At 44.0% G+C, this 11,256-nt stretch overlaps 1 protein-coding gene across 1 annotated transcript; it reads right to left on the bottom strand.

Moving 5' to 3' along the window:
* Nucleotides 1-1,009: 1,009 nt before the first annotated feature.
* Nucleotides 1,010-4,915, bottom strand: LOC149435327 (uncharacterized). The gene has a single exon (XM_089662779.1). The coding sequence runs from the start codon at nt 4,913-4,915 to the stop codon at nt 2,039-2,041; it is 2,877 nt and encodes a 958-aa protein (XP_089518905.1). The 3' UTR covers nt 1,010-2,038.
* Nucleotides 4,916-11,256: the final 6,341 nt, after the last annotated feature.

Genomic DNA, 11,256 nt, shown 5'->3' with positions numbered 1-11,256 from the left:
TAGAGATCAGTATACAGTACAGAGGGAGCGGTATATAGAGATCAGTATACAGTACATGGGGGGGTATATAGAGATCAGTATACAGTACATAGGGGGGTATATAGAGATCAGTATACAGTACATGGGGGGGTATATAGAGATCAGTATACAGTACATAGGGGGGTATATAGAGATCGGTATACAGTACATAGGGGGGTATATAGAGATCAGTATACAGTACATAGGGGGGTATATAGAGATCAGTATACAGTACATAGGGGGTGTCAAGGATTCGCTTAAAAACGTCACCCTGTCACGTGTCCACCACACGCCACGCCCACAGCGACTAGCTAACCGTGACGCACGCGTGCGGCCGCGACAGGGTGGTAAAGAGGGGATAATAAAGGGGATTTACACTTAAATATCTCAAACCGTATATAAGATCAGCCGTGATACCTTTTCACAGCCCGCACTACCTCTGGCCACCACCGGATGGAGACTCCACTCCAATCCAGCTGGTCAACCACACACTGGCAGATACGATCTTACATACAACCTGGTGCCCTGATTAGAGTTGAGGACCAGCTTAGTAATCACACACCCTTCTAAAGGTCCCTTCAGCTATCCTAGCTTGAACCCCGGTGTTGATAACCCTTCCACTGTCCACACACCCCCACACCAGACGCACCACACAGGTAGCCTGCCACCACCCAACAGTTTATCCGCAGAATGGTCTGTTGAGACACCACACACACACAGATCTTCGCCTGGCAGATCTGTTACCTTTGCAATCTGCGTGCAATCTGCCCACTCACAGTGCAGTTGCATACAGATTGGCAATGAGCTTAACCGAGCGTTTTAAAGGCACTAAAATACAATATAATATAACCCAATCTAATCTCTCCGATCTAGTCTCTCTGATCTAATCTCTCCGAAGATATGAGCACGTGCTTAAGTACACAGAAGTTCACTAATTAATTTTAAGATTTAATTTCCCAAAGTGGGCAGTGCATAAAATATGTACAAAATATAACAAGATACAGAAATACAAAAGATATAAGAAGACACACAAATGACTAATTACTTTAAAATAAAAGGGAATAAAAAGACAGAATAACACTTTACCCTGCGGCTGGAGCAAGCCAGAAACTTGGCAATCCGCTAGTCAATCGAACCAGCTCCGTACGAATCACCCTGTCCAAATGTCCGTGCGTTCAATTTATGGCGATTTGGACATGGGCGGGACATTAGTCTTCGGCCAATTGACTCTGGGGGAGGTGGTCCTGACCTGCCCACAAGAGGTACTGTGTATGGACCTGCCCAAGTTCAATTGGGCCGAGACTGGCCTGAACACCAAGTCGGGGATTGGATTTCTGACACCAGCGTGTCAGCCCGATCGCAACAGTACCAAACACCATCTGACTGTCGCACCCCCGCGTCATCTAATCATTCCATACATTTCCCTGGCTTCCTCCCCAAGCCACAAATATGATTCTTATATGTAAATGTAGTGCACAGAATGGTCTGCACAAAGGAAGCATTTCCATCTCTCTCCAACTAATATTTTGGCTTTTATAAGAGATTAAACATACTTCTTTGATGTGAATATTACTTATAGAGTTTTCCATCAAAGGCAGACAGTCTGTCTGCTGTCACTGGTTTTCCTCAGAAGGTGATAACCTGATTGACACACACAAGTTGTCACATCCAGGAACCTGGCTTTAGACTAATTAATGCTAAATGATGATTGGGTCTGTAAGGCCTATTGAGGAATTGTGTATACATACACATCTGTATCCCAGATCATTTGTTTGTACCTTCTATTCATTTCCCTACTGCCCAGGGGGCTCAATGTACATCCTTAATGACCAGACTGTTCCTGCACACACCTTTGTAATGAAAGGACCTGACATAATCTAATCTACTCAACCTGTCATGGCTATGATTCCATATTTCCACTCAAATCTTACATGTCCGTTACAATAAATCTTACATGTACATTACATCTCCCCTCTTCCAGATGACGCATAGCTGAGCCTAAACGGGTCGGCTAACGCGTCTACATGGAAGGTTCCCTAGGTTGGGGGGGGGGGGAGTTCTCCCAACTAAAGTTTGACACCGCTGACAGCTCAGCCCATCCCCCTGCCGATGGGGAAGGGCTTCTGCCCAGTTCTCTGACTGATCCCAAAGGGTTTGGGTCACCACTGGCCAGCAGATCCCCCTGCGGATCCATTTCATCTGCTGGCCACCGACTATCGACTGGACGGGTACTGGCAAACCTGTCATTGTGCGCTGTCAACATTTTCAGCCACTGGCCAGGGTCATCTGGTGGTTCGCCATTGGCTGCGACACCCAGATGCCTGAGCCTGACATAAGGTTGTTCCTGGGTGATCTGGACCTGGTTCCATGGCTTGGATACCAGAACCTCCACCCTTGGACCTGTCTCCCACACTTCTGCTCTTTCTGCCTCAGCCAGAGACTGGTCAGCACAACCCCTGAGTTCCTCCAGCCTGACATCAAACCTATCAGCCAGCAAGAATACAGGGTTGTCAGCTCCAGCCTCTGAGAAAGCAGATTCAGAGGGGGTCAGTGTTCCCCCGTCATCCTGTGATCCTTCCCTTGCTGTGCACAGCAATGAGTCCTCAATCATGATACTCATAGCTGTGGGGACAAAGGATAAATCCACAGACTTTACTCCACCAGGGGTCATCCTCTGACCCGTGCCACACCCTTCTACTCTGTCCTCCTCAGCAGAACATCTGTCAGCACCACACCTGAGCTCCTCCGGGCCGACCTCAAACCTATCAGCCTGGAAGGACTCAGTGATGTCAGCTGCAGCTGCTGAGGTGGAAGACACTGATTGGGCTGAATTCACTCCAACATCCTGCAGACTTCCCTCTGCAACACACAGAAATGAGTCTGCACTGGCAGCACCCATGACTGTGGTGACAGAGGGGAAGGTTACAGGAGGAAGGATTCCACTAGGGGTTATCCTCTGACCCACGTCACTCACTTCTACCCCGTCCTCAGCAGAGCGTCTGTCAGCACACCTGAGTTCCTCTGGGCTGGCATCAGATGTAACAGCCTCTGGAAACTCGGTGCCGTCAGCCACAGCTACTGAGGGGGTAGAGTCAGAATGAATCAGACTTAAACCCTCACCCTGTGGTCCCTCCTCTGTGCTCCACAGTCCAGGATCCAAAATGGCATTACTGGTATCTGTGGTGTCAGGGGAGCGGACAACAAAGAACTTCATCCCACAAGGGGAGAGGGGCACACAACACTGGTCTACTGAAACCAAATGTGCCTTTTCCCCGGGGACTTCAGAAGAACATCCTGTTGCTTTACATAGGGGTAAACAACCAAATTCCTTTTGCCCATGCACCCCCATCCTGCTATCCACCGCTGGCGGTTCTTCAGCCAGACCTCTGAGATCCTCTGGGCTGCCATCAATTCTCACAGCTCCAGGGGACTCAGAGCTATCTGCCACAGGTGCCAGGTAGACAACAGTCTGAGGAGACCTTAGGCCCTCTGGGCCAGGTTCACAAGGGTCCAACCCAGCTAGATTGGGCCCTTCCACAGACAGTTCCTCTGTAGCAGTGGGCAATGACTGGTCCGGGGCCACCTGGTGGGCACCCCGAGTCACCACTGCACCAGAGGGAAGGTCTGCCTTACACATGTCATTACATTCATCATCACATAAACCATTATCAGTTGCAGAGTCCTCTGTGATTTTAAACTCTTCTCCAGGCCTTGACTCCAGACATCCACTAGAGCCAGGCCCTGGTACACAGTCCTTCACCCTCTGACCCTCCCCAGAATCCCCAGTCTTCATGGAGTCTTCAATCAGTCTTTTACATGAGTCCAGGGCCTCAGGTGGTGAGGTAGGTTCTAGGGGTGCTTGATATGGCTCATAATGGGCTACCAACCGTCCCAGGTCAGTACCCAATAATACTCTCGTGGGAATGGCATCTGTTACACCCACTTTTCTCATTCCTCTCCCAGCTCCCCAGTCTAAATAAACACAGGCCGTGGGGACAGCTGGGTTGATGCCCCCAACCCCCTTCACAGTCATGGTCTTACCAGGAATAAGATCCTCAGGGCTCACCAGTTCTGGATGCACTAAAGTCACCTCCGCTCCGCTGTCCCTCAGGCCGGTGGTAACTCTGCCACCCACAGTGACAGGCTGCAGGTTATCGGCGAGCCCTCTTGCATTCCTGGAAACACACAAAACAGTAGACTCCAGGCGGGTTGTCTTGGTAGAAGGTGGGACAGCCTTCTTTTTCTCAGGGCAGGATACACTGAGATGACCTATCCGGTGGCACAAAAAACATCTCCGGGTATCCACAGTTGTTGGGGCGGCTCCTAAAGGTCTGGATGCCTTGGTCTTCTGGATGTCTGGAGAAGAGCGGCCGGTTGCCTTTCCTCCCTTCCAGCTGGGTTCAGTAGTCCTCCAGGTGCTAGGCATTCTGTTAGCCGCATAGGAGTCAGCTATTTCTGCTGCTTGATCCACTGTCTTGGGATCTCGGTCAAGTACAAACTGCCTGACCTCAAAAGGACATGTCTGTAGGAACTGGTCCTTAATCATGAGTTCCTGTAGGGCGCCAAAGGTGCTTACGGACAGTCCCTTTAGCCATTGCTGGAAAGCAGTGCGCTGACTGCAGACGAGGTCCATGTAGCTGTCATTAGGACCTCGATGCAATGTCCTGAAACGCTTGCGGTACACCTCTGGCGTGAGCTGGTACCGTTTAACAATGGCCTGTTTAAGAGTCTCATAGTCCCTTTCTTGGCCCTCTGGAAGACTCAGAAGCACATCCAGGGCCTTGCCTTTCAGCCCTGGGATGAGGTACTGTGCCCATTGCTCCTTGGGCAGGAGGTATTGACGACAAGTCCTCTCAAACCCTTGTAAAAAAGTGTCCATATCCCCATCCACGTCCATGGTGGGGAATTTATCCAGGGAAACTCTGTGTATCCGTTCTTCCCTGGACTCAGTGTTACCAGCGGACCGGTTCTGCTGCAGCCGGAGTTTTTCTAGCTCCAGTTCATGTCGCCATTGTCCTTCCCGATCTTTTCGTCTGTCCTCTGCTTCCCGGCGCTCCGAAATGAACTTGATGCGTAATGCTTCACTGACTGGGCCCAGCAGCTGTAGATCATCCCGCAGGGACAACGAATGGGCTTCCAGTTGGCCCTCTCGGATGGCACCACGATCCACATCCGGTGACTGGGAAAGCGGCTGTTCCACATCCTGTGGCTCCACATCCAAGTCTCGCTCCTCCCCGTCTTTCTCGACCAGGGCATGTATCATCTGCTCCTTTGTCTGGTCCCTTGTGGTCGGGATACCTCTGATCTCGCACAGATTCATCAGGTCATCTCGACTTTGCTTCTTGTAGCTGATTACTGTCTCAGCCATTTTGCCAAAATAAAAGATAGAAAAGAAAAACAAAGAAAGGGGGGGGGAGCAAATAGCCAAGTATGTCTTCTACAAAACAAAAATTATGCACTGAGTGAGCTTCTGTAGGTCAGTCACTTCTACCGAGCTTCTAACCTTTAGTACACGGGTTACATGAATAAACCATGCACTAATGTATTAAGCAGATCCCGCACGCTGCCGCCAACTGTCAAGGATTCGCTTAAAAACGTCACCCTGTCACGTGTCCACCACACGCCACGCCCACAGCGACTAGCTAACCGTGACGCACGCGTGCGGCCGCGACAGGGTGGTAAAGAGGGGATAATAAAGGGGATTTACACTTAAATATCTCAAACCGTATATAAGATCAGCCGTGATACCTTTTCACAGCCCGCACTACCTCTGGCCACCACCGGATGGAGACTCCACTCCAATCCAGCTGGTCAACCACACACTGGCAGATACGATCTTACATACAACCTGGTGCCCTGATTAGAGTTGAGGACCAGCTTAGTAATCACACACCCTTCTAAAGGTCCCTTCAGCTATCCTAGCTTGAACCCCGGTGTTGATAACCCTTCCACTGTCCACACACCCCCACACCAGACGCACCACACAGGTAGCCTGCCACCACCCAACAGTTTATCCGCAGAATGGTCTGTTGAGACACCACACACACACAGATCTTCGCCTGGCAGATCTGTTACCTTTGCAATCTGCGTGCAATCTGCCCACTCACAGTGCAGTTGCATACAGATTGGCAATGAGCTTAACCGAGCGTTTTAAAGGCACTAAAATACAATATAATATAACCCAATCTAATCTCTCCGATCTAGTCTCTCTGATCTAATCTCTCCGAAGATATGAGCACGTGCTTAAGTACACAGAAGTTCACTAATTAATTTTAAGATTTAATTTCCCAAAGTGGGCAGTGCATAAAATATGTACAAAATATAACAAGATACAGAAATACAAAAGATATAAGAAGACACACAAATGACTAATTACTTTAAAATAAAAGGGAATAAAAAGACAGAATAACACTTTACCCTGCGGCTGGAGCAAGCCAGAAACTTGGCAATCCGCTAGTCAATCGAACCAGCTCCGTACGAATCACCCTGTCCAAATGTCCGTGCGTTCAATTTATGGCGATTTGGACATGGGCGGGACATTAGTCTTCGGCCAATTGACTCTGGGGGAGGTGGTCCTGACCTGCCCACAAGAGGTACTGTGTATGGACCTGCCCAAGTTCAATTGGGCCGAGACTGGCCTGAACACCAAGTCGGGGATTGGATTTCTGACACCAGCGTGTCAGCCCGATCGCAACAGTACCAAACACCATCTGACTGTCGCACCCCCGCGTCATCTAATCATTCCATACATTTCCCTGGCTTCCTCCCCAAGCCACAAATATGATTCTTATATGTAAATGTAGTGCACAGAATGGTCTGCACAAAGGAAGCATTTCCATCTCTCTCCAACTAATATTTTGGCTTTTATAAGAGATTAAACATACTTCTTTGATGTGAATATTACTTATAGAGTTTTCCATCAAAGGCAGACAGTCTGTCTGCTGTCACTGGTTTTCCTCAGAAGGTGATAACCTGATTGACACACACAAGTTGTCACATCCAGGAACCTGGCTTTAGACTAATTAATGCTAAATGATGATTGGGTCTGTAAGGCCTATTGAGGAATTGTGTATACATACACATCTGTATCCCAGATCATTTGTTTGTACCTTCTATTCATTTCCCTACTGCCCAGGGGGCTCAATGTACATCCTTAATGACCAGACTGTTCCTGCACACACCTTTGTAATGAAAGGACCTGACATAATCTAATCTACTCAACCTGTCATGGCTATGATTCCATATTTCCACTCAAATCTTACATGTCCGTTACAATAAATCTTACATGTACATTACAGGGGGGTATATAGAGATCAGTATACAGTACATAGGGGGGTGGTATATAGAGATCAGTATACAGTACATAGGGGGGTATATAAAGATCAGTATACAGTACATAGGGGGCGGTATATAGAGATCAGTATACAGTACATAGGGGGGGGTATATAGAGATCAGTATACAGTACATAGGGGGGGGTATATAGAGATCAGTATACAGTACATAGGGGGGTATATAGAGATCAGTATACAGTACATAGGGGGGTATATAGAGATCAGTATACAGTACATAGGGGGTGGTATATAGAGATCAGTATACAGTACATAGGGGGCGGTATATAGAGATCAGTATACAGTACATAGGGGGGTATATAGAGATCAGTATACAGTACATAGGGGGGTGGTATATAGAGATCAGTATACAGTACATAGGGGGGGGTATATAGAGATCAGTATACAGTACATAGGGGGCGGTATATAGAGATCAGTATACAGTACATAGGGGGCGGTATATAGAGATCAGTATACAGTACATAGGGGGCGGTATATAGAGATCAGTATACAGTACATGGGGGCGGTATATAGAGATCAGTATACAGTACATAGGGGGCGATATATAGAGATCGGTATACAGCATGTTCTGGTTGTATATAGACCATCATGCGCGGTGCCGGGATCGGTGGTGGATCGGACGATCCGTTTGGGTTTAATGATCAGTGGTGGATCGCACTCCTATAGTGTCCCCGCCCCCTGTCTCCTCCTCCTCCAATCTGAGCGCGGTGGGCGGTTCGCGGAGTTTCTCCTTGTCCCGGAGTTGGTCGGGTTCGGTGAAGTTCTCCTCCGGGACCTCTGGGGCCCCCCGACCGTCCGATCCCCGCTGGAGTGTCTGCAGAGCCGGGGCCCCAGCCGGCGTCAGGGGCCCCCCGTGTCTGGATTATACCCTTCCCCCTCCCGGATCTATGGATACCCCGATCCGGCTGTTGCTGCTTCTGGCCGTCCTGTGTTGGAGCCCCCCGGGCCGGGCCCTGGAAGGTGAGACCCCCTCCCCCCATCATTGGGGAATATATATACAGAGAGATACAGTGTGTGCTATACAGAGAGATCCCATATATATATATATATACAATGTATACTATACAGAGAGATCCCACATATATATATATATACAATGTATACTATACAGAGAGATCCCACATATATATATATACAATGTATACTATACAGAGAGATCCCATATATATATATATATACAATGTATACTATACAGAGAGATCCCACATATATATATATATACAATGTATACTATACAGAGAGATCCCACATATATATATATATACAATGTATACTATACAGAGAGATCCCACATATATATATATATACAATGTATACTATACAGAGAGATCCCACATATATATATATACAATGTATACTATACAGAGAGATCCCACATATATATATATATATATACAATGTATACTATACAGAGAGATCCAACATATATATATACAATGTATACTATACAGAGAGATCCCATATATATATATATATATATACAATGTATACTATACAGAGAGATCCCATATATATATATACAATGTATACTATACAGAGAGATCCCACATATATATATATATATACAATGTATACTATACAGAGAGATCCAACATATATATATACAATGTATACTATACAGAGAGATCCCATATATATATATATATACAATGTATACTATACAGAGAGATCCCACATATATATATATACAATGTATACTATACAGAGAGATCCCATATATATATATATATATATACAATGTATACTATACAGAGAGATCCCACGTATATATATATATATACAATGTATACTATACAGAGAGATCCCATATATATATATATATACAATGTATACTATACAGAGAGATCCCATATATATATATATATACAATGTATACTATACAGAGAGATCCCACATATATATATATATACAATGTATACTATACAGAGAGATCCCACATATATATATATATATACAATGTATACTATACAGAGAGATCCCATATATATATATACAATGTATACTATACAGAGAGATCCCACATATATATATATATATATACAATGTATACTATACAGAGAGATCCCATATATATATATATATATATATATATACAATGTATACTATACAGAGAGATCCCACATATATATATATATATATACAATGTATACTATACAGAGAGATCCCATATATATATATATATATACAATGTATACTATACAGAGAGATCCTACATATATATATATACAATGTATACTATACAGAGAGATCCTACATATATATATATACAATGTATACTATACAGAGAGATCCCATATATATATATATATACAATGTATACTATACAGAGAGATCCCATATATATATATATATACAATGTATACTATACAGAGAGATCCCATATATATATATATATATACAATGTATACTATACAGAGAGATCCCATATATATATATATATACAATGTATACTATACAGAGAGATCCCATATATATATATATACAATGTATACTATACAGAGAGATCCCATATATATATATATACAATGTATACTATACAGAGAGATCCCACATATATATATATACAATGTATACTATACAGAGAGATCCCACATATATATATATATATACATAGTATATAGCAGGGTGTAGTATATAGTTGAGTGTAGTATATAGCGGGGTGTAGTATATACATAGTATATAGCGGGGTGTAGTATATACATAGTATATAGCGGGGTGTAGTATATACATAGTATATAGTGGGGTGTAGTATATACATAGTATATAGCGGGGTGTAGTATACACATAGTATATAGCGGGGTGTAGTATACACATAGTATATAGCGGGGTGTAGTATATACATAGTATATAGCGGGGTGTAGTATATACATAGTATATAGCGGGGTGTAGTATATACATAGTATATAGCGGGGTGTTGTATATACATAGTATATAGTGGGGTGTAGTATACACATAGTATATAGTGGGGTGTAGTATATACATAGTATATAGCGGGGTGTTGTATATACATAGTATTTAGCGGGGTGTAGTATATACATAGTATATAGCGGGGTGTAGTATACACATAGTATATAGTGGGGTGTAGTATATACATAGTATATAGCGGGGTGTAGTATATACATAGTATATAGCGGGGTGTTGTATATACATAGTATATAGTGGGGTGTAGTATACACATAGTATATAGTGGGGTGTAGTATATACATAGTATATAGCGGGGTGTTGTATATACATAGTATTTAGCGGGGTGTAGTATATACATAGTATATAGCGGGGTGTAGTATACACATAGTATATAGTGGGGTGTAGTATATACATAGTATATAGCGGGGTGTTGTATATACATAGTATTTAGCGGGGTGTAGTATATACATAGTATATAGCGGGGTGTAGTATATACATAGTATATAGCGGGGTGTAGTATATATATAGTATATAGCGGGGTGTAGTATATACATAGTATATAGCGGGGTGTAGTATATACATAGTATATAGCGGGGTGTAGTATATACATAGTATATAGTGGGGTGTAGTATATACATAGTATATAGTGGGGTGTAGTATATAGCGGGGTGTAGTATATACATAGTATATAGCGGGGTGTAGTATATACATAGTATATAGCGGGGTGTAGTATATACATATTATATATTGGGGTGTAGTATATAATTATACAGTATTTATAAAGCACCAATAGTTCGCTCAGCGCTGTACATTACAATGGGAGACAATACATGAGACAGTACAATAACAATACAGTGCGATACACAAGGGGTTCAAGGGCCCTCGTGGGGTTTAGTATATACATGGTATATAGTGGGGTGTATTATTTACATTGTATATAGTGGGGTGTAGTATATACATAGTATATAGCGGGGTGTAGTATAT

The sequence above is a fragment of the Staurois parvus genome, unplaced genomic scaffold (genome assembly GCF_062004578.1).
Source record: "Staurois parvus isolate SC_StPar_1 unplaced genomic scaffold, SC_StPar_1.0 ptg001541l, whole genome shotgun sequence".
In the NCBI taxonomy this organism is placed as follows: Eukaryota; Metazoa; Chordata; class Amphibia; order Anura; family Ranidae; genus Staurois; species Staurois parvus.
This window is presented reverse-complemented; position numbering and strand designations above follow the sequence as displayed.

Coding starts and splice junctions, on each gene's coding strand:
- LOC149435327 (XM_089662779.1), bottom strand. CDS start 4,915: ATGGACGTGGATGGGGATATGGACACTTTTTTACAAGGGTTTGAGAGG.